This window comes from Hippichthys cyanospilos, chromosome 19 (assembly GCF_059441005.1).
Source record: "Hippichthys cyanospilos isolate Australia breed blue-spotted pipefish chromosome 19, RoL_Hcya_1.0, whole genome shotgun sequence".
NCBI lineage: Eukaryota > Metazoa > Chordata > Actinopteri > Syngnathiformes > Syngnathidae > Hippichthys > Hippichthys cyanospilos.
The window spans coordinates 13,102,381-13,127,049 of NC_142387.1; the positions used below are offsets into that span (position 1 = coordinate 13,102,381).

Genomic DNA, 24,669 nt, shown 5'->3' on the forward strand with positions numbered 1-24,669 from the left:
CGTATCCATAGCCAGTGACTGCCGGGCTTAATGGAGCTCCCCGCTCGGGCTAGTGTGCAATGTTCAGGCCCATTTCCTTTACGCTTGCGCTGCAGCGAGAAAGGGGGCGAGGCGTGCGGGGGGCGTGTGTGGGGGGGTGACCCCGATGAGCCGCCCGCTTTGCTCAGGTGGCACCGGGATAAGGAAGCCACTGAAGCCACACAAAACGCTTTGCACATGGAAGGAAGGCGCTGACAGGTCCTTGGCGGGCCTCCCAACGCCCCTGGGGGCTTTTCTTTGCGGGCCTCGCACATCGGGACAATGACTAGGACACTGTCAACGCTACGCGGCGGCGAGAAGAGTGCCTCACTATTAATTAGTATCCAAAAGTCGTGCCTGGACGTATAAAAAAAAAAAAAAATGAAGCCTATTCATTTATGTCCACTGTTGTGTCCATTTTGTCTCAGGAAGACAGCAAAGCCAATTGGATCGGAGCTAAACACGTGGGACATAATTGGAAAGGTCGGGATGTCCTCAAGTGAGGACACTGGGTCGGGTAGCTCCAATGAGTTAAAAGATAGAGAGCAAAAACAAATGTCCTCTCAAGTGGACACAAATGAATAGACCGATGCGTGACTTGCGTGTAATATATTTTATTCCAATATAATACTGTATATGTTTTTAAAATATACATTCCTTAACTTTTAAAGTCTCATTAACACTTTGAGCGCCGTTGACGTAAAAGGACGTCGACTGGAACCCAACTGATAAGTGCCATCGACGTCAATAGACGTCCACTTTTATTTTCTATGGGAAAATGAAAATATTTTCTATAGGAAAATTAAAATAAAAATATAATCATTTTTTTTTTAATGGCTGGCATAAAAAAAGGTTAAATATGTCAAGCATCATTCATAATACGTTCATAAATGCATTCAATAATTGTACTGTGTAAAATGCAGGACTCCAGTAATTTATTACAGATACAACTGTTTTAAAATATAAAAATTACATTATTTTTTTCACATTTTTTTTAAATTTCTATAGTGCATCAGAATTCTCAAAATTGTCTGGCAGGCTGTTTTTCTTTAAAATGGCTGGCATTAACAGTGTTAAACATTTCCAGAATTATTTATAAAAAATACATTCAAATTGTAACTAGTAATAATATACCTCAAAACGGGGTACGAAATGTATATTTTCACTGACATAAATATCATGATTCAAAAAAATTATTAAAAGTTATAGAATATGATTACAAATAAAACATTTGTTGGTTATAAAAGCTTCAAAACTATGACAATTATCAAGATATCAACAAGAAAACATTTTAGCAATCTCAACTTATTTGGAGCAAAAAAAAAAAAACAACAACTATGCTGAAGAAATGAGTGTGTGCGCATCATCATCATTATCATCAAAAATTGAAAAGAAGTTTCGAAATGCTAGAAGCGATGGCGGGGAGGAAAAACGCGCACGTGGTCACGAAGCCTTGGCGGGAAGTGATCATTACTTTAATTGATGATAATGCTTTTAATGATTGAACATTTTGTCTAATTGATGGTGATTGATTGCACATTAGCGCACGAGGAAAGTGAATCAGGGAGCTAATCATGGAGACGACAACGCGGGTCAATGCCGCTGAGTGACTGAAACATATAACGCGCGCGCTCACACGATTTGAGGGGTGAAGGGAAGTGGGGGTGGGGGGGGCAGCAGATGGGAGGGGAGTGGAAAGCTAAGAAAAAAGTCATTACAAGAAAACATGCACATGAAATTTTACTTGGAAGCGCAACTTGAAGAAATATGGTAAAAAAAAAATTGTTTTTTTAAGTGTTAATTTTTCAGTTCAAACAATGGGTGTCCCTAATATTGTGGTCGACACAAATGTGACGAAGAAAGAAGTAATTACAAGAAAACTTGCACATTAAATTTTGGTTGGGGTCTTAACTTGGGGAATTACGGTAAAACAACAAACAAACAAAAATGGATGATGCAAGTGTTCCTAATATTGTGATCCACGCAAATATGACCAAGAAAGAAGTAATTACAAGAAAACATGCACATTAAATTTTGGTTGGGGTCTTAACTTGGGGAATTACGGTAAAACAACAAACAAACAAAAATGGATGATGCAAGTGTTCCTAATACTGTGATCCACGCAAATGTGACCAAGAAAGAAGTAATTACAAGAAAACATGCACAATACATTTTGGTTGGGGTCTTAACTTGGGGAATTACGGTAAAACAACAAACAAAACAAAAAATGGATGATGTAATTGTTCCTAATACTGAGGTCCATGCAAATGCCACTAAGAAAGACGTTATTACAAGAAAATGTGCACATTAAATTTTATTTGGAGACTTAACTTGGGGCATTAAGGTAAACAAAGGATGATGCAGGTGTTCCTAAAATTGTGGTCCACGCAAATGTGACCAAGAAAGAAGTAATTACTGTACAAGAAAACATGCACATTAAATTTTGGTTGGAGTCTTAACTTGGGGAATTACGGTAAAACAACAAACAAAAAAAAAATGGATGATGCAATTGTTCCTAATACTGTGATCCACGCAAATGTGACCAAGAAAGAAGTAATTACAAGAAAACATGCACATTACATTTTGGTTGGAGTCTTAACTTGGGGCATTACGGTAAAAAAAAAACACACAGACAAAAAAGTGAAATTGGGCGGAGCTGAAAAAGTCATTTTTCAGTTCAAGCAATGTGTTCCTAATATTGTGGTCCACGCAAATGCAAAGCGGCGAGGTGGTGAAGTGGGAACGTTAGAGCGGGGCGCCCTTTGGCACCGTCTCGGGTTCCGAGTGGCTTTGAGTGTAATGAATAGAAGTGCCATAATGTGATTTGTTTAATAGGGTGACATCGTCTAATGGCGGCCCGTGATGATGATGAATATTACGCTTTTCTGGGGGACGGCGGAGATGCCCAAGGTGCTCGGGAAGAAGAGACGCCAGAAGAGAAATTTGGCCGGACGCGATGGACGTTGGGTTCTTTATTTTCAGAATTCTCAATTTGTTCCCAGAATTTGCACTTTAAAGTCAGAATTCATCGAATAAACAGAGAAAAGTCCAAATCCTGACTTCAAAGTGTTTTTTTTTTCTCCTAGATTCTGACTTTAAAGATAGAATTCTGACCTCAGAAAATAAGTTTTGAATTTTGACCAGTCAGAATTCTGACTGCAAAGTGAGAATTGTGACTTTATTCTGAGAATTTGGACATTTTTCTTCAAAGTCAAAATTCTGACTGCAAAGTGAGAATTGTGACTTTATTCTGAGAATTTGGACATTTTTCTTCAAAGTCAAAATTCTGACTGCAAAGTGAGAATTGTGACTTTATTCTCAGAATTTGGACATTTTTCTTCAAAGTCAAAATTCTGACTTTATTATGGCAATATGAGAATTCTGACCTAATTCTGAGTAAGTCAGGTGTGACTTAATTCTCAAAATTCTCCATTTTTATTGACTGACGGACTGACTTTAAAGGCGGTCAGAAAAAATGTCTAAATTTTGACGAATCATAATTCTGACTGCGACGTGAGAATTCTAACTTTATTATGGGAATGTCAGGTATGACTTAATCCTCAGAATTCTCAATTTATTCTTACGTCAGTCAGAAGTCTCAAAAATCAGAATTCTGACTGAATGTGAGAATTCTGATTTTATTCTCGGAATGTCCGAATTTTGGCATTTTTCTTAGAATTACAACTTTGAAGTCAAAATTCAGACTTTTTTCTGAGAATTCTCTATTGATTCTTACATGTCAGTCTCGAAAGTCAGAATTCTGACTTTAAAGGCCCATTCAGAAAAAAATGTCTGAATTTTGACCAGTAAAATGAGAATTCTGACTTCATTGTCAGAATTAGTCCGAATTCCGACTTTCAAATCCGAATTCTGAGACATTAGAACCCTGTTCACATTTTCAATTCTTCGACGGCCTTTTTGTTTACTGTACGGATCGCAAAAATATGTCGATGCGAAATTTTGTCGCGGCGCCATCTGACGAATCGAATTTTTAATGGCATAATTGATGGTAACGAGACAAATGAGCATTGCGACTAGCTGCGGGCAAACAGTCCAAGGAAGTGTCAGCGCCGTGACGAACGACGGAGGGGACGCTTCTCAACCAAGGTTGTTTGAAAGACAGGAAGTGAGATCGAAAAGAGGTGTTTTTGGGAGGGAGTTTTCCTCCTCCGTCGCCGTTTGTCACCGTGATATCTGCTAAACGTGATAATTAATACCCTCATTTTCGCTAGCCAGCCACTCTGCGAGGGCCCTAATTAAAACTGATGTAGCTACTTAACGCAGCCAGCATCACAGGTGGGCCCAAATTAATCAACAAATAAAGCTAAATTGCTCTCATTCTTGCGTTTTTCACTCACATTTTTTATTTTATTTATTTATTTTCGCCCGCGGTAACACAGTCGTTGGACGTTTCAGGTGTAACGCAGACGGAGCGAATATGATACCAAATTATCGATATTTGGCTGATACCTGGTCTATTCGCAAGGTATCTGCATTCTTGATTGGAAGGAGTTAGTAGAAGCGGGCGCTCTTTTGGAACAGTTGTATGATGTCACTTTTTTTCGGGGGGGTTTCATGCAATAAACATATTAGTGGTATCAATATTCGGTCGTATCGGCGACTGCAGGGACTACAGCATACTTGAATTGTTTGGGAAAATAGTGGTGAGGAATATCCGTGATAAAAAAAAAATATATATATATATAATTGATATCATATTGGATCAATATCTGTCACGGACTGTACTGAAGGATCCAATATCGGTATCGGAGTGATACATGGACTAATTTCAAAGTGCCGGTGCTTGTGTAGGCAGCATTTTTATGATGCGATTTTTTTGGGACGGGGACATTTCATGCATTAAAGGTTTTAGTGGTATCGATATACGGTACCAGAATTGGTGACTACTTAACACTGCAGTACTCACACTGGTATCATTTTGCAAAATATTGATATTGGCCATCCGTAAGAAAAAATAATCATTCCTTCTGTTATTGTATTCGATTAGTATCTGTATTGGACAATACACAAAACTGCAATATCTGTACTGTATTAGTATTAGGCCGATATCGGCCCTCATTGATTTATGGGGTAAATTTTGCGTGAAATTTTTTTGTGGTATCCATGCCTGCTATTGGTACTGGTGACAACTCATGATTGGACTATTTTTCAGATCTCTGTTTGACATAAACATGCATCATTCAATTGATATTGGATTAAACTGATATCAGTATCGGACAGTCCAAGTGTCAGTATTGGTAATGTATCAGAAGTGAAAAATTTGTATCAGGACACCCCAACAGATGCTAAATTGGAAAAAAATTGCTGCACGACTATCAACATTTGGGGTTGCTCAATTATTTTCAGTCAACAAAACTTGCGAGACTTTAAAAAAAAAAAAAAAAAAAGATCCAAAGTTGGTGAAGAGTGGAATCAAAGAAATCATGGCGTGTTTATGAATGTTTCATGCGGTCACGGCGAATAAGGCGAGTTAATTGCGAGTTTCCATAAATTAGCAAATTGTTATTTCATGTTAATCACAGTTCTTCGGCTGGTTCCTTTTTCATGAATAATTTACCAATCAGCCCGCAGACGCGCGCACACACACGCAAAAAAAAAAAAAAGTTTGTTAGGGGGAAACAACGGGGCGAAGAATTGTAAAATCATTTGACGTGTATAGCCGTCAATGGCAGTGAATGGGTTTAACGCTTTCAGTGCCAGTTTTAGCATTTTCACTCATCTTTCCAGGCCGACAGAATTTTTTGTGCTATGTCGATGAAAAGACTGAGTTCCATTTCTTACTTTATGTAATGTACAGCGCACTCCTGGGTCACGGCGTCTCTGGCTCGCGTTTTTTTCACACTACGAGGTGGATTTTTTTTTTTTTTTTTTTAATCTCCTCTTTACAGCAATTTTCCCCGCTTTACGGCATCAACCACTGTCATAACCTGTGGGGTTGGCTGTGGTTATGTTGTTTTGCCTCCCTCTTCAGGCGTTTTTAGGTAATTGCTCTTATTTTCTGTTCGCGTCAAACTGCCTGCGCTGCACGGGGTCACTAAGATGCTGGTTTGCTATTGGTCGGCGTCACGGTGTCACTAAGATTGAAAATGAAGGTAGGGACAATCAAGAAATACAGTACGAAGAAGGTTAGGCTAGGCTAGCCTTGCTAGGGATTATGGCCGTAAGTAGCTCAAGTCAACATCACTCAAAGGTAAATAAAATTTCATTTTTCCTCTATATATTTTTTATTTACGATGTTATTTAATTGTATACATGTATATTATATTAAAGAAGCACTTACTATACTATTTTGTTACCAATTTTTAATATGTATATAAAATTTTGATGTTTTTACCTGGGGTTTTACATGCATTCGCTAATTACTGTAGCTTTCTATTGCCCGCCATACGACAATTTCGCCTTACCATCCCAACCCGGAAACTGACTAATTTCGTATGGCGGGGGTCCACTGTATATGTAATATGAATGGCTTTCTATCCCAATGTGAGCAATGCTGACATCCAGTGGTCAAGGTTCATTACTACAGTGCTCATTTGGATTAAATAAGCACTAGTCAAGGATGTCAGCTACCCTTTCATTAAAAAAAAAAAACGTATCGGACCAGAATTCTTATCAGTGGCACATTTTTAAAAGACGAGAATTCTCGTCCATGGCACTGAAAGAGTTTCAGCCAGTGAATGATCAATGATGTAGCATTTTCATCATCAAAGACCAAAAGGTTGAAGACAAAGGCATCATGTCAGGGGAATTAGAAATAACGGCGCCGGGGAGGGTCCTCACTCAAGGGGTTAATGCGGAGGCGGAGGAGGGCACCCAGTCAGAAAACAAGAGCTAAACAAATCTGCGATGTGGAACATGGAAGTGAGCGAGCCACTCAGGAGGCTTTAATGAGAAGTGGGGGGCTGCGCAATCATGTGGCCTTTTGAGTGGAGAGAATGGCCCTAGTCGAGCATGGCCCCCCGAAATGAGGTGAGACCGCCGTCACCCGATCCACAATTATCATGGCTGACAAGGGGAGGGGTGGGGCGGACACAAATGGAACGCGGCGAGAAAAAAAAGGAGAAAAAAAAAGCACAATTCACTTTATGGCAAATTGTTAGCGACCTTGCGGGACTCAATGAAAGCTTCTTAGAAAGATTTATTCTTTATAAGGGAAGCCGGTGGCTCGGCGTTAAATATTATCTTCACGAGCTGAGGTGCTGAGGTGAAAGGTACTACTACCGGCGTAGTATTTATTATCTGAATTTTTCTCGAGAATGAACTGGAAATGGTGGGAAGTGAGTGGAACGTGACAAATGGTGATCGCTTAATCACATGATGTGGCGGAAGGAGGACTATTAGAGGTGAGCATATCTCCGCAAAACATCATTTGATTCCGTTTACGATACATGGGGTGTGAAATAATTCAAGGACGGTTGGAACTGAAAGTGGAACGATTCAACATTGTGATTGCGAGTCCATTTTTCTGCCCCTAAACTCATTCAGTGCCGCGGACGAGAATTCTCGTCTTTTAAATAGTAATAATAATAATTCTGTTTTTTTATGGAGAAGAGCTGACACCCTTGACTAATGCTTACCTAATAAAAGCCAAAGAGCACTGTAGTGCTAACTGTGCCCATTGGATGGCGGTGTTTCCGCACTTACAATTCTAACTGAAGTATGGAAGTCAATCTTTCATATGGCAGCACTTATATTTACATAGACTTAGCACACAATATTCTGTTGGCTTCGAAAGGTGGGTGAAAATGCTAACTATACCGGCCCTCGAGGTTTCCTTTTCCAAAAACGCTTGCCGCTGAAAGAGTTCATTTGCATTAGCCTCCCTTGTTAGAAGTTAACAAAATGTCACAAAAAACGGGAATATTTACGGGAGTATTTACTTAGAACCCTCAAAATGTCCAGTGGCATCAGCCCCATCCATAAATATAACATTTTTATAAAACATTTTTTTTTTTTTCGGGGGGGACCACCCCCTTTCTGTACAATAATTGTAAAAATATGATAAGAGCAAATTTAACTACATTATATTATTATGTCATGATTAGAGTATCATGACTTTTGTAGACTTTTGCATGCATTATGGGAGTCCAGGCTAAGCCAATCGTTGAAATTGAAAGGCTTGGCCGCTAGTGCCACCCGGTGGTTTTGAAGTGTCAACACAAAAGTTTCTACTACGCCAGTTGCCGCTGAAAGGATTCATGCAAAAATCGGGGCCAATGCATGTTAAAACATTGGGATTTCAATAAGTCCAAAATTGACAATATTTATGGCAGTATACGAGCCCGACATGGGCTAAAGTTGACACCTATAGGGTGTACCTCCCGTTTGCAAACATTTAGAAAGAACGGCAGCGTAGCGAATTGAAAGTCATCAAGTTTTGACAATGTATGCAATATTTTAGCCTCATAGTAGTTTTTTGTATGCTTTTACTTTGATATTACACATCAAAAACATCAAAAAGCCCAAGTTGAGTCAAAACTTTGATTCGGTTCGATTAGACGCGAACACTGTTCCGGTATACGTGAAACCCTTTCTAAATCTATCGCGTGCTTTCGCTTTTCCCTGATCTGAGACTTTATAAAGTCGTCGGTCTGACGGCGGAAACAAGGCGGCGGACTTTATTGTGCAATAACAGGCGCAACGATGATTAAGCGGCGTTAGGGAGCGGGAACACTTGTTTGCAAGGACAATCTTTTGTGTACTTTTGTGGTGCGCCGGCCGCCTCCATCTTTGCGCAAGCATGAAATGTGTTTAAAGAGATGAATCGGGATCGGACGAGCCGTCCTGACATGATTATGAGGGATTCATCTGCAGCCATCTGCCGCCGTTATGAAGGAGGGGGGTGGGGGGGGGGGGGGGGGTGCGGACCTTCTGTTCAGCGAGCGTGCCACAAAGACAAGAGCGCACAGACCCCGCTGCTCCACTATTTCACATCGACGCTTTGCTGTATGAAGGTGGCCTTTGGATCTCCTCGATTCAAAGGGCCGTTTTTGAACCATTCTGGAAAAAAAACTTTGAATCCAGAACATGCTTGTATAAGAATCGGGGGGGGGAATTGTAATATTCAATTTTTCAGGTAGTTTCATATTCGCACACCATGTGGACGAATGAGAAACATAGCAGATGGGCCTCGTTGCTCACAACAAGGTCCACTTGTTGTCTTAAGTGCCAGCACAAATTTTAAGTCGCACCTTTATTCTTTTTTTTTTTCCACTCGGGATTTTCACACTGCTGCAAATGAATAACAACATTTGGACAATCATCATTTTTACCAATACAGAGGAAACATTCACATTATGAGGATCTCAACATGTAATATATTGAGCGGTATTTTTGTCCAATCATTTGATCTTTACATCAAAAAGACACTCGGGAGCTGAAATTTCACCCGGATGGCGACAACATGTCAAAGTTCAATATGGCACAGTCACTTGGTATCATGCTACCAGGAGTGTGCCACCCTTTGGATTTAAATATTATTGCTAGTATAATGTAGAAAAATGTGTCCAAAAGTGGACATTTTTTTCATACAAGTAATAAAATTAAAATTCAGTAAAAGCACTCGAAAGGAAGGGAAAAAACTAGCGCCCGAACAAAAATTTTTGGGGGAAACCAATAATTAGCAGGGTGAAATTCTGACCTACAAATTGACAGACTAAAAAAAAAATAAAAATAAAAATACCATACATAAAGAATATCATTTTTAGTCCCTTACCACTTGTAACAATAAAGACATAAATTGCAGACACAATATTTGATTGTTTTGCAGAAATCTAACCTGACAAAAAGCCTCGTGAGAGAGACAAAATAAGCCAAATTTTGCCCTTTTTGAGCTAATTTTAGTCGCCAAACAAATCCGTTTGGAAGGTTATTGTCCCCCCGCGCCCCCCAAAAACATTCCTGACACTTGTCTTAGCATTGCAAGTAATTATGAGAGTATGACAGAAAAATAAATAGCCACATTTTGCTCGATTATTGAATGCTCCCACCCATCACAAAAAAACCCACTTTTCTTTCAAATCATAAGTAATTTTCATGAAAGTATCACAAAAAAAAGCTCAAACTGCTTACCGAACTGAAGCCTCACAAGATACGAACTCCAAAAATCTTTATTTTTTTCACCTGTCTGGAAACCAAAAAAATCCATGTCATTATTTAAATTTTTTTTAAACAATTCTCTTTTCCCGTGCGCCAGGATGGTCGGCTTAATTACGGCGCTCTAATAACCTGTCAGAGAGGCGAATGCGAATGTCACAGCATATTGCCGGGCCCTAATGGCGGCAGGCAGATCCGCTGATGAGCAGTTTTGGGACAATTACGCTCAAATCGCAGGTTGCGTATGTGTGTGTGTTGAGGGGCCTCACACACACAAGCTGACTGATGGGCCTATACGTGCACGCACTTGTTGGACCTTGAACCCGCCGCCAACCCCCCCCTCCTCACAGTCCATACTCCGCCGCAGCTTTTATTATCTTCCTAATCCACATATCCGGCCAGATATGCATAATATTGTGAATTATTTTGACACCGGGGACCTTTTAATTCTCAGCAGCCATAATTCATCCCACCAATCGAGCGCGCCGGGAGAGGTTGTCGCCGGGTGGATGTGGTCGTGTCACGGGGGCCGCAACGAAACCCCTCCCTTTCCCCCGGCAGCAGTCAAATCATCAATAATGAGATATGACCACAATTATGAACTTTGTGCACGTGTCAATCTCATCAACACTCCAATGCGGTGAAAGGGTTAACCGCAGAGCACGTTTGTAGCCCAGTTGCTAACCAAAACAGAATCTACTGAGGCCATGTAAGCCGAATTACGGCGCGGGGAGTAAACTTCCCCAGTGTACCGAAAGCAGGCAAGGGGAGAACATGCAAACTCCACAGCGCTAGGCCAGAAACGGAATCGAACCCGCGACCTCTGCACCGCCATACCGCGATCAAAACAGTCATTTTTAACGTTCCAGGGCTTTCTACCTTAGCCTTTAGGCTAGTAGCATAATGCTAAAGCTAAAACGTATTGAAAAGGCATGTATAAGGCTTTACAAAGATGAAACTACCATTTTGAATAAATTCCAGAGTTTTCCATCTTTGTCTGCTAGCTTAATGCTAAATCTTTAAAAAGATTCATTCATCATTTAGCCATTTTCGATTATTTTTCATGTACAGTTACCAGTTTTAGAAACACATTTTGCCACTTGCTGTCGATAGAAAATGACATCACGTGGTCACATAATGGCCAATCACAGCTCAGCTTGAACATCACATGGTGAGCCGTGATTGGTCAAAAGCTGAGAACGAGGTGAAGGTGAACATAAACACAGCAACGCATTTAGACTATGATTGTACTCACTCACATATTCTTTATCCTCTCTGAGGAGCTGAAACTTCGGTCCTGTGAATCTGCGTTCGGTATATCTGTCCGTCCTATACTGCCCCCAGCTGGCTAAGGTGTGCAGCAGCGAATGAACATGAACGCAGGGACACATTTAGACATTCAAAATGACAATGCTCACAGTCATATATTCTTTATCCTCTTAAGGGAGCTGCGAAATCTGTACTGTACATCCTGTCTGGGCAGCAGTGCAGTGGCCATTCAGTTGATGCAAAATTTGACTAAAAAAAAGTTAATTGAAAAAAAAAGTCTTTTTTGAGCCTGGAACACATTAATTGCATTTCTGTTCGTTTCAATGGGCAAAGGCGAGAGACATCAGTATTTCTTCATCAGGGTCACGAGTCTTATGTCTAGCCGAGCGCGTTGTGTCTTCAGCTCGCCGTAACGTACTCAGAATAGTCGGCGTGACCTTCGCTCGGGCGCGATAAAGAGCGACATTACATCTCAACAAGGCAGATCAAGAGAAATGTCTCAATTAAACCTCCTGCGGACGGAATAAGGACAAGAGTTATCGCTCCCGCAGCGCTCGCCACGTCCTCAAAAGTTATTTGACATAAATTGCTGGAGTCACATCATTTCCTGCCACCCCGGCCGCCGCCGCCGCCGCCGGGATTTACGGCCGATAGCGTCGACACGGCCCGCCATCTCGCCGGCACATGCAAATAAGACGCGGGCGGCGTTGATTGGCTTTTATCTGAGAGGAAGGCGAGGTGTCCTATGTGGACAAGCTCCTCAAAGAACACTAATATCATACATAATATCGTCATTATATGGAAGCATACGAAGGCCTCCGGAACATCATTTAATGCACTATAAAGCACCTGGCCTACTGTATTCACCAGTAAAAGCCAGCTTATGGCGGCAGGGATACTGATGATGATGATGACTGCAAGGGCGTGAGTGTTCCGATTTATTCTAGCTTGAAATGCAGGTTCAGCAAATGCAGCGCCATTTGCTTTTAAAAGCTACACACTGATGTTTTTTTTTTTTTTTGTATGATAGTTTAAGACTTAATTGTATTTTTAATGCATGTCACTTTTGCGAGCATATTGGCAACAGGCTTCACATGATTGTTTTCTTGCAATTTATTATTCTATATACGTATTTTTTTTATTTTATTTTAAACAGTCTAATCTTTTTTTTTTATTAATTAATAGATAATTTACAATTATTGCACTTTTTACATACCTAATTGTCATCTGGATGTTTGAATTTGGCCCACAGTTATATTTTCGATTTTCTTTTTATCATAAAACATTTTTTTTTAAGATGGGCATCGGGCTGATACCAGCCTTATTTTAAGGGGTCAGTACACCCAATTATGATACTACGGATGAACGATACCAAGTATCGTTTTGGGTCGTTACCTGGCATTATGTCCAGGTATCGTTACTCAGAACGACAACTTGTATCAGCCGTTCTATTGAAGTGAAATTAGAATGACAAATTAGAATAGAAAACTTCCATTTGTTTAAAAGAATTTTGAGGAAAATGCTTCATTGGAAAATAGTTTATTAAAATTACGTCATTGTTTTTTGAGGGACATTTTGTGCATCACAGGTATTAATGGTATCGGTACTTGTTATCGGTGATCACTTGAGTTGAATACTCGCTGTTATCGGTGGTTGATACAAGGGATGGGTGAGAAACAATACCAAGTATCAGGTATTTTTGGGAACGCAACTCAGTATCGAGTAAATACCCGGCTTTGTGTCAGGTTATCCGTACTCACATCGGAAGCAGATACTAGCATCTGCCTTTCTCTTGGGGCAGTTTTATGATCGCGAACTCAAAATGACAAATTAAAAGAAAATTTCTGTTTATTTCACAAAATGTACAACAAAATGCTATATAGGAATATATACGTGTCTTTAAAATTGTCAGAAATTTTGTGTATTAAAAGCATTACTTACTCACTTGATATCAGTGACTTGATATCAGTGACTGTATCGCTCTGAAAAAAACATTATCGGACATCCCTAGCCAATACCAAAGGCTGATAAAGCACTTTTGTCTATGCCTATCATCTCATTGGTTCATAAAGATGCCATTTCTGGAAGAATATGTATTTTTCTACAGTTTAAAAAAAAATGCTCAATTTATAACGGTGTGTTTTATTTAAATTTGCATCGAACTCAATTTCGGCGTGGCTGAGATAGTGCCGACAGAACTTTTGTGTTACTGAGCATTGGATCGCGTGCGTGGGTACCTAATAAAGTGCCGCAACAGGAAATGACATCACTCCTCCTCTTGCGGTCCACCCGTTTGGCTCCAGGGCCTGCAGCTGGGCCTCGGCTGCTGCCCGCCGCCTGGCCACCAGCGCCGTGCAAAAGCTGGGGACGCTGCATTGCCACCCCACCTCCCCCACTACCCTCAGGCAGCTCTCATAATCAAGAAAAGTCAATCAGCTCAGGAAAAAGATGAAAAATAACAAGTCAGAAAAGCAACAAAGTTGAATTTGACTTTTATGGTCACTTTCAGGGAATGAGCATGACAGTATATTACACGGGTGGGCGTCTGTACATTTCTGTTCGGATCTAATACGAGGACACCGAGCGACATGTGATTATGCCTAATAATAAAAAAAAAAAAAAAAAGATACTGTACATGGTAATGAAAATTAAGAATGATTTTATTGCTTTTCCAGGAAGTAGCCGCCGCAGCTTGATTTAGGTCACGCTGCCGCGTTACGACCCGGACTAACAAGAGACGAGACAAGTGGCCTAGTCAGCACTGCGCTGCGTAGCGTTGTTGTGTACAGGACGTTAATTATGAGAGACATAATGCCGGGAAGATAACGGGTCAACCTGGGATGTGAGGTAAGCACTTTCGGCAACAGAGATCCCCTTTTTGTGGAGTTAGTGGCGCAAAAAACAAAACAAAACAAACTGACATCGAGATCACTCGGGCGGAGGGACAAGCACCGGTTACAGAATGTACACATAATCCTAGCATTAATAGTATCCGAGTACTCTCGCGTTTTTGTTCAAGGGCCTTTTTAGGTGAAAAATGATGATTTTGGGGTGTTTAAGAAATTGAAGGAACTGTTATAAAAGCCTTCAAAACATTGAATTGCTGTTTAAGAAAACAAACTTGATGAAACCGTAATTTGTGTACAAAATGTTTGATTTTGATTTGTATGTCATTTTAAATTTCATGATACATTGGGATTCCAATTAAAATGAGCCACAAAAACAGTATTTCATTTGAATTAGATCTCCATGTTTTAATAAAAAAAAACGTAAAAAATGTATTTTACTTTGCTATTATTAGCTTTTGCCTTATTATAAATAACACACTACCAATTTAAAAAATGCGAACATTGAATTTCTATATAATTGCATTTTTTGAAGTCCAGATTTTCACAATGAAAAGAAACGTTTGATTTCTTTTTTTTTTTTCATTTTTGTTGCGGCCCGAGGTGGACTAAAATGGCCACGGGAGGAAAAATGTCACCTTCCGAATTCTCTACGGACGCTCCGACAACAAATAAATAATAATTACAGAGAAATGTCCAAAAAAAAAATAAAGGCACGCAAAAGAAGAATCGCAGGGGCAAGATTGGCACTAATTCATGCTAAAGATAAAAAAGAAAATTACAAAGTGTGAAAATATTAGTATGATAAATATTCTAGATGGGGACTTTTTTTTGGGGGGGTGGGGGGGGTGGGGGATCATGCACAAAAATCATCTCCCAACTTAATGTAACGAACGTCCTTGGTGTCAGCTGAATTCAAGTCCTCAAGTTTGGGGGTATACAGTAACTAGCGTATGCCTAATATACACACACGCTGCAGCCGTGTGTGTGTGTGTGTGTGTGTGTGTTGTAAGTCCAGGCTAATCCCACCCCGCATGGTGGTAGAATGTGTGTGGGGTGGTGGTAGAGGGGTGGTCACCAATAGAAGGAACGAGTCAGGAAGTTGGCGGCCGTGTTGAGCCAGCCCATTCCGTCCGCGGCGGAGCCCACGCGCGTCACCGCCTTGTCGGGATCCTGCGACGGACTCTCCTCCTCGGGCAGGTAGTCCGGGATGTCTGTGTTCTCCTCGGGCGCCGCCGCGCCCTCGCCGTCTTCCTGGAATGGCATAATCAGCTACGAGACACACACACACAGTGCGACTGTTATTTCCGAAACAACAAATATGGATCGTCATGATTAAATTGTACTTCCTTGCAAGTATTATGATCAACTCTAAAAAGAGCAAGCAGGTCTGTTGACAACTGAAAGCCGAAAAGCCATTTCAACTGAAATGAAAAAAAATGGGATTTTCTGTTTTTACACTGATCCCAATCGGGATCAGATCTAAATCAGATGGGAAAAAAAACATGGAATTACTTTGGGCTATTAAGATTCTGCAAACACGAGTTGATCCAATGATATTTGACGACTGTACAGTTGCTCAAACGTAAAGTGAAATTTACTTCAATTGGATCAGATAAGGTCCAAAATGTTTATTTATTTTCAAAGGAAGCATCCCTAACCATCATGAATAAAATACATATAAACACTTGAAGCAGCAGTGCTCCAACAACAAAACAAGTAGAAAAATAAATGAACTCCCGGTTGAATTCATAACTAGGTCAAGCACGACACCTGCTGGTCATACCAGGTACTGACATTTAAATCAACTTTTAGCTATAAATTACATTAAGAAAACGCTTATATAATTTATGATTTTAATCAATTTTCACAATATTTTCTCGTTCAAAAAGAAGAGCGCCGTACTCACCTCTCCTCCGTCATCCGTCCTCAATACCTGTTGAGCTTTCATCACTTTAGTGGAGTTGATGGCTGTGCCCAATGCCTGTCAAACATTGAACATTTTTTTTTTTTTTTTTACTTAACAAGTGTGGAGGACCCTAAAAGGAGGCCAGCGTGAAATGAAATATTTCATTCCTGGGGCAACAAGCTCTTTGAATGACACAATCTTTTTTGGTTGGCTGTTCTTTAAGAATCTGCTAAAACAATAATCAAGTCGTTGAAGCTAAATGAAGAACTATGTCAAAAAAAAAAATAATATATATATATATATATATATATATATATATATATATATATATATATATATAATTTAAAGATACAAAATCTTTCATAAAATTAAATATCTAACACAAATTTAAAACTAACAAAAAAAATGAAATCAATCAAATTACATGAAATAAAAAATATATGTAACAAGGTAATATATAAAAGGTGAGCCTTGCTTACGTCAGCTTTAAGGTCGGAGCGGATCCTCACGACGCATCTCTTGACGGCCATCTGGAACGTGAAGCTGATGACTCCTCGGATCTTCAGCAAGGCCTCCTCGCACAGGCTCCTGCGAGTCTGCGAGAAATACCCGAAAACAATAAAAGCTAATGCCACTTTAAAGTTCAACACAACTGAGCAGCGCCGAAATCCGTCATATGGGATTGAACGTCTAATTCTGCTGTTCGAACACTAGAGGGAGCCCCCCCCTGACACCTACCGAGTCGTCCAGCCCGTCGATGTGCAGCACCACCGTCTTGGCCCTCTTGTTGTTGGAGCCCAGGAAGAACTGAGCCTTCCGTCGGCACGAGGCGGCCGCCGCCTCCGCCTGCTCCGCCTCCTCTTTACCGGCCGACTGGAAGATCTCGTAGATCTCCGAGGCCAGGAGTTTGGTTTCGCCGGGCGACGTGCTCCTTAAAAGGCAATGCGTGTTAAATTATTGTACGTAGTATGAAATATTTTTTTTATTCTTTTATTAGTGCTTCATTATCACTGTCCTTTTTGCCCTATTACTGTTTTTTTTAATTGCCTGCTTTATTCTTTGCTCGATTATACGGAATTGAAGTCTGCTCTGGAAAGTGAACAAAATAAGTTGTGTATAAGTGCGCCACTTGCTTTTGCATGACATTCTGCAAACTCAGCATCATGCCCAGCTCGCTCTTCATCTTCTCTCTGTTGGCTCGACATTCTGCCAGGTAGCGCACGGCCTGTGTACACACACACAAAAGAATGAAACACAGTAGGCAGCCATTTTGTGGCATTATAAAACACACAAAGGTGTTACATAAGCAACAAGAAATGCGCATGTCGTGACTCTGTGATTAGTTACGCTTCAAAGGTTTCAGTCCAGCAAGCCATCCCATAAAACACCCCAAGGTATATAACAAGATGTTTTTGACAATGTGTGAGAAAACCAAAGTACTTAGAGAAAACCTACGCAGGCACAGGGAGAACATGCAAACTCCACAGAGGAAAGCAGGAGCCGGAATTGACCCGTGAGCTCTGCATTGCCACGCGGACTTGCCAACCACTCTTCCACTGAGCCGCCCTCTTGTTGACTCATTCAGTGCCACGGACGAGATTTCTCGTCTTTTAAAATAGGAAGAACAACAGTAAATAATAAAATTCTGGTCAAATACATTTTGTTTTGTTTTTTTAACGGAGGCTAGCTGACACCCTTGTCTAATGCCTACCTAATATCAGCCAATTTAGCACTGTAGTGATAACTGTGACCATTGGATGGCAGTGTTTCCACACTAATAACACAGCTATTATTTACATGCAATTCAAAGTAAGGAATTGAAGTCAATCTTTCATAAGACACCACACATATTTACACAGACATAACACACAATATTCAGTTGGCCTTGAAAGGTGAGTGAAAATACTAAAATTACTGGCCCTCGAGATGTTTGCTTTTCCAATAACACTTGGCACTGAAAGAGTTAAAAACTCATTTCAAACAGTACTTTTTATCATTCCGGACTTTCTACTTAGCCTTCAGCTAGTAGCTTATTGTCTTAACGCTAATGCTAACTCATAGAGGGAGACATGTTTTCATCTTTCAAAACATCCATCTATTTTGCCACTTTCACCAGAACGTAATGACCAATCACAGCTCAGCTTGGAAACGTCCCATGACAAACAGGTGAACCACGATTGGTAATTACCCGTGCCTTGTGATTTTATAAGGGTTTTGAAATATAAAGGTGAACATAAACGCAGCAACACATTTAGAAAGCCTAAGTCCTCATTCCCAGTGACATATTCTTTATCCTCGCTGAGGAGCTGAGCCATCTATACTGTAAATCCATGTTCAGAATTTAACTTACGTCTGACTTATACCATCCAGGAAATCAAGATACTCTAAGTAGCAACGCAGGATAAAGTAGCTATTCTTTTGCAAGAATTAGAAAAAATAAGTTGGAGTTTATTATTTAGTTTATGTTGTTCAAATTTGAAACTCTCTGGGTAGTTTTAGCTGGCAATAATATAAAATGTCAGCCCCAAATCAAAATGATGATTCCCCGTGTCTTTGGTTTGAGAGTGAATTTCATGATGACGGTCATGGCAACAAACTTACCAGCAGTGCAGAGTAGACCACCTGCGGGTTGGGGTGGTCCAGGAAAAGGATGAGCCCCGGTAAGCATCCCTGGTCCTCGACGATGGCCCTGCGGTTGAGGGGGTCTGCGGCCAGGTCCCGCAGCTGGTTCACCACTGCCAGCGCGTCCAACTCCGCACTCATGGTGCCTCCCGTCCGGCGGCCACACGCATCCAACCAACCTCCGCCTGACTGCAACAAAAAAGTTCAATAATTGGAGTTCGGTTTGCAGAATTAGCTACTTTTTCAACCCATCAAAGAACTCAGTTCATTTTTATTTTATTTTTTTGGGTGGAATGGGTGTTGTTAGCTACAGTTAGCTTCCATAACTAGCTACCCATTAGCCGTTGTGGATACAATTATGCGATATTTGCTCTGCTCAGCGGTAACCTCTGTTGTCTTTGTTTTTCAGGTTAGAAAGAATCTGTGAGACATTTAATTTAAAGGTAATAATATTTACGTATTTTAAGATCATTAAAGGGAAAACGTTAATTATTCACATTTTTTCGTATTAATTACAATCACTTAATGTTAGTGTAATTTCGACTTTGTCAATATTCTCCTGAGACGCAGCTTATTCATTTGTGTTTGGTGTAAAAGATATATGATTTTAGTCTACATCTTTTGGTTTACATTGTACCCTATTAAATCCTGGTATGCTCATCTGAGGACATCCTGGCCTTTTCGATGATGTGTCGTGTGTTTGAGTAGGATGTAAATATTGCAGTTTTGCTGAGACAAAATGGACACAACAGTGGACATACTATATTCTTTTAATATTTAAAAGTTATTATTTCCTTTTAAAGATATTTTGATCAGAACCATCAATAAAACAATTATTTGACAGGTGAATCCTTTTCTTCAGTAACCATATTTTAATGTACATAAAAACAGCTGTGTTTACAAACATTACTTAAGAAATCTTTGTGTAGTAATGTAAGAAAATGGTGTGAGAGATTAGGAACTAACCAGAAAAAGGAATTTAAGAAGCTTAAAGGAATTGGTTGACCCATTTATTATTAGAACACTTGTATAACACAATAGTCGAGCCTGAATACGACTAATAAACTAATAAGTAAGCTTTATAAAACTTTAAAAACAGATAATTAGCTATTTATTTATTTTGTGACCAAAAATCACACCTGACAAGCATATAAGCTTCATTAAATTATTTAACAGATCTCGACATGACAGGACTTACGCAAAAATATCAATTCGAAAGGAAAAAAGCCATTTAAATATATTTAAATGAGGCGAATTAATGACGTTTTGTTCGACCTCAAATCTCGCCCTGTGAAAAAGACCGACACGGCTCGCCGCTTGGCTAGGCTATGCTAATGCTAGCTGAATTCAACCTCACCTTTCAGTCAGTGTTCGGCGAAAACATAAGACAGCCGCGGCCAAACCTCGGTGACACAAGACGCAAAATTGTCACGCCGGAAGACAAAGTGTCGCAGTTTGAAATACTTCCTTTGATAATGTAAATTCATTAGCGGTGGGCCCTCCGCCTTTTCTTCTTCTACTGTGCTCGTTTAAGCTAGCAGCTGTGTACACTGTTTTGGGTTTGGGGGCACGTCAGTGGGTACGCTCGTTCATAATTATCCACCTCCCGTTCCAGTGGTTTAACGTTGGTAAAAACAAGACACCTCCCACCGGGACATAGAAGTAAAAAATCAAACGCACTCCTAACTGTATCTGCTTGATTGGCAGTGCGCTTTGAGCGACTGCATCAAAACCCAATCGCAACACAACGTTGTTAAAATGTCCACGTTTGATTGGCTAAAATAAGTGTCAGTCAATATTATTGTCCAATGGGGGTGGTGTATAGTGACAGAGTGGTGATTATAATCCCCATAATCCAATTGGTTCCCAGATTTTAATGACTACCTCCACATCAGTCACCTCTCTCGCGGGACATGTCCGTTGGCTCAACAAGGTGGAAACATTCAAGAAGTTGCCCGAAAAGCTTCCAGTCAAACTTGGTGAGTTATTCGATTTCGCATTTGTCATTTGACGCATGTCTTTGTGTCTGCGAGACACGATCGGCTCATCGATTAACACCGTTGACGTCGGTTCGTTTTAGCCCCAAAAAGTTGGTTCAATCCGGTTAGCCACGCTGGCTAAACTAGTTAGCAACAAGTTGCCACGATGTACGAGCAACATCGAACAAATGGAAATTTCAAACTCAATTTGTGTTTTTATTTTTTAGTAGGGAGAAAAGATGGCAAAATCAAATGATTGTAATATAATTTTGAATGTATGTGATGTCAGTTTGATTACCAGCAGGTGATTACTACCTATGTTTTTTTTTAAATATAATTATTCGATAAATATATTAGGGTTGCGCTCGCATTCTTTAATGTAACGAGTTTGTGCCGCTATAGTTTTATTATTATAAATTAGAACGTGTTGTTGTGGTTTGTTTTTGCAGGTGTCATTGATGTCATTAGTGTTTGACATGATGCAAAAGCGTCTTTGAAAAAAATCTTTTAAAAGAAATGAACGCAAACAATTTCAGTTCATGCCTATATTTAGCTGGATTAAAGTACACTTTTACAAAGAAAGTGATTAAAGTAATAATGGTAATCGCAATTTATCCGCATCTCAAAATGTTTTTCTTTGAGATTCCTGTATGGTGATGACGTCACCCCCATTTGGGCATGTGTCAACCAGCCCATTCCTAGTGACACAGGAGCAATGAATAAAAACTATGAACGCATCGAAATGGACCTGGTAGGTGAAAGCATTCATTTTTGTCTCTTTTCCATGCATAATTTATGTTTATTTGTTTTTTTTGTGGGAAAATAAGACTTTTGGATCTGCCAAGCCCTACGGGTCCACGAGGAGTATCGTAAGGAGGATAGCGAGCAACCTGCCTCTCAAACCCTGCCCCAGGGTTCACTTTCAGGTGAGAGATGGCCGCCGAAGTAGTGTTTTTTTTTTTTTTTACCAAAAAGAAAATAATCACTTTTGCAATATTAAGGTGTTTTCCGAAAGGGTCATGTGACTCGCGCCTTGTTGACATTCCTGCTCTGTCGGTGTGCGTGACTGCTTTTCTTTTCCAACCATAAACAGTGGCCTTGCAGTGGAAAATGTCAGATTGTTGCTATGACGCCTTCTTTTCTATCTTTCAACATGCCTTTTCTCTCTTTTTTTTCTTTTCTTCTTTCCAGCAGCCCTCCCTATCCTATGCGGAACGCAGTATGTCTGCTTTAGGTCAGTTTGTTGGCAATGACGTCATCGCTCAATCCTCTTCGCTTTCCTACTTTTTGTGTGTAAATAAAAGTGAAAGCTACGAGCAAAACATGCAAGCTAGCTAGCTAGCAACCCGGCTAAAGAATTTTTTTTTTTTTTTTTTGCGCTTTAACTCCCTGGCTACCATTTCAAATGGCTCATATGCTAACAAGTTAGCAACCTGACTCATCAACATGCTACATCCGTTCCCTAAACTGTATTGAGTATTGCTTTAGGCTGCTGATACCTGCCACTGATACTTAAGACAATAGAAAAATAACAAATAAGCACCGCTAATTCAGTTTGCTGAGGATTTGACATCTTTAGCTGAAATATTTGACAAGAATGCTAAAACGCTAACATCATGGCGTATGTACCCAACTTGGCTTCCCTTTGGAACAGCTGCATCCGTTCGACGAGGATGCGAGTGTCCTTAACAGGAGGAAGGAGCACACCGTGGCCTCCCTCGCCGACGTCTCTTGGATCGACGAGGATGACGATGACGAGGAGGAGGAGGAGGAGCACCAAGATGAAGGCAAACCTCGGTGAGAGATGATTATGCAGCAGTCTGAATATTGCGACTTTGATGTTAAGGTAATTAAGGGTTAGGGGGAAAAAAATAAAGATTTGCGCTTCTGTTATTTCGTAGCAAGTCAAGATCTTCCCGGGGACTGGCGTTCAGGGGTCGCCTGCCACGGCCCCGGAGAGTCCGCCTGGCCCGGCGGCGCTCGCTCCCCAGCCTCCACCAGAGCCCCCCGGACGGCCAGGGTCCGGCGGCGGCCAACGAGGAGGCCATCCAGAAGATCAGCGCCCTGGAGACGGAGCTGGCCAAGCTGCGAGCGCAGATAGCGCAGATCGTACTGGCCCAGGAGAAAAGCGCCCAGTCAGGTAGGAAATGCCAGCTTTTGTTGTAATTACATCAATTATCCGCTAGATGGCGGCAGAGTTGCGCAATTTCAACAAAGCCCTTGGACTGACTTTTAGACGCATCTACCGGGACAAGCCCTCGCCCGCCCCCCTGTGGCAGCGGGGCTCCCCCTCCCCCGCCTCCTCCACCGCCCCCGCCCCCGCCTCCTCCTCTTCTTCCCCCGGGAATGCAGCGCAGCTTTTCCGCCATAGACCTGATCAAGGAGCGGCGCGGGAAAAAGACGCAAGGCCAGACGTTGATGAAGTCGCACGCCGAGATTCCAAGCATGCTGGACGTCCTCAAGGACATGGACAAAGTCAAACTGAGATCCGTTAAAAGGTAAGTGCACGGATGTTAGCATTATTGCAGGGAAAGATACGGCTGTTTAAATTGTGACAAATATTATCAATAACTTTAATATTGTGACAATGTTTGTGAAGTCGCCCAGTGAACGCGGAGAAAGGTGATTCGCTGAAGGAGCCGACGGACGCCGCCGCGCTCATCGCGCAGGCTCTCAAGAGGAAATTTGCCCACACGTATCCGCAACACCAAGGGGACCAAGTCAAACCTCCGCCCGAGAACCCTCTGGTAACCACACACAACTTTTTGACTGCTATAAAGTCGGGTTATCAAATCAAATCGTCAAAATTATATATATATATCAATTTTAGTTTATTTTTTACTTTAAAACTTACCAGAACTTTTTGAACTCAAAATATTTGGGTGAAAGTTGTGATTTGACAACATAAACTCACTCACTACCAGGCCCAATGAAAATAAATCTTACGTCTATAGCCGTCACTGGCATTGAATGAGTTTAAAGCCAAATGTTACATTAGAAAATAGGAAAAGTTGGAAGACGTTGCATTATGAAAGGTTTTCACAAGCAATATTACAGCTAATTTGTTAGGAATTTTTTTTCCTGGTAATATTTTTTTCATTACTCCCCTACACACACAGGTTTTTCCACAATAGTAGGTTTTTTTTTTTTATCCCTTTCCTCCACTTTTTTTCAGAATTTTAACATTTTTCCTCACAATATTCTGACCATGTAGTGTTATTTTTTTCATATTTTTGCTCATTACCTTTTACACGGTGCTAATTTTTTGTTGTTTTTTTTTTCCCCCCCAACAGTTTGGTCAGCACATGTTGAGATCGACAGGGAAGCTGAAATTTGTCTAAGGAAGAAAGGAATGCAGCTTACTGACAAAGAGGAGGCCTAGAATGTTCCAAATGCACAATTGTGTTACTTTGTTCATATTTGTGGAAGCACAAAAGGGATATTTCCTCTCAATTCCGACTTAACGGTTTGGTGCACTTTAACTTGTTTTATTTTATTTCACATATGTCAGTGTTGCCAATTTATACCGAGTGACTCTCATCTGGTATATGGTAAATTATTATTTATGTCTTAGTAAAGCGTTTTAACAGTATATATTTTTATCTTCTCCAAAGATGAACACTAACTTGCCAAACTTCCATGTACAATGTGATATTTTTTTTTCTAAATCAATACCTCATTTGATGGTAAAATAGATCGGTTTTGATTCTATTAAGCGCCAGCCAAGTGTTGAGTTATAAATTGTGATACAATACTTTTTGTTGTTGGTTTTTATGAGGAAAGGTTGACCGTTATGCGATTTGTTCAAAATCTTTTGTTCCGTTCATATACTGTCCCAACTGTCACATATTTAATAAAACTTGAAAAGTCTGGACCTGTGTGTGACTAAAAAAAAGATACACGCAAGTAG

At 40.5% G+C, this 24,669-nt stretch overlaps 2 protein-coding genes across 2 annotated transcripts; one reads left to right on the forward strand and one right to left on the reverse strand.

Annotated features, from left to right (window-relative positions):
* Nucleotides 1-13,883: 13,883 nt before the first annotated feature.
* Nucleotides 13,884-20,341, reverse strand: armc1 (armadillo repeat containing 1). Its single transcript, XM_088402416.1, has 7 exons — nt 20,138-20,341; nt 18,760-18,969; nt 17,292-17,383; nt 16,897-17,089; nt 16,638-16,754; nt 16,159-16,233; nt 13,884-15,521 (listed from the first exon to the last, which is right to left on the reverse strand). The coding sequence occupies exons 2-7, from the start codon at nt 18,919-18,921 to the stop codon at nt 15,324-15,326; spliced, it is 837 nt and encodes a 278-aa protein (XP_088258542.1). The 5' UTR covers nt 18,922-18,969; nt 20,138-20,341; the 3' UTR covers nt 13,884-15,323.
* Nucleotides 20,342-20,653: 312 nt separating this feature from the next.
* Nucleotides 20,654-24,631, forward strand: mtfr1 (mitochondrial fission regulator 1). The gene is made up of 8 exons (XM_088401925.1): nt 20,654-20,759; nt 21,402-21,510; nt 21,587-21,685; nt 22,414-22,556; nt 22,661-22,899; nt 22,996-23,257; nt 23,359-23,506; nt 24,053-24,631. Exons 2-8 carry the CDS (start codon nt 21,475-21,477, stop codon nt 24,098-24,100), a joined length of 975 nt encoding a protein of 324 aa, XP_088258051.1. The 5' UTR covers nt 20,654-20,759; nt 21,402-21,474; the 3' UTR covers nt 24,101-24,631.
* The last annotated feature ends 38 nt before the right edge of the window (nt 24,632-24,669 follow it).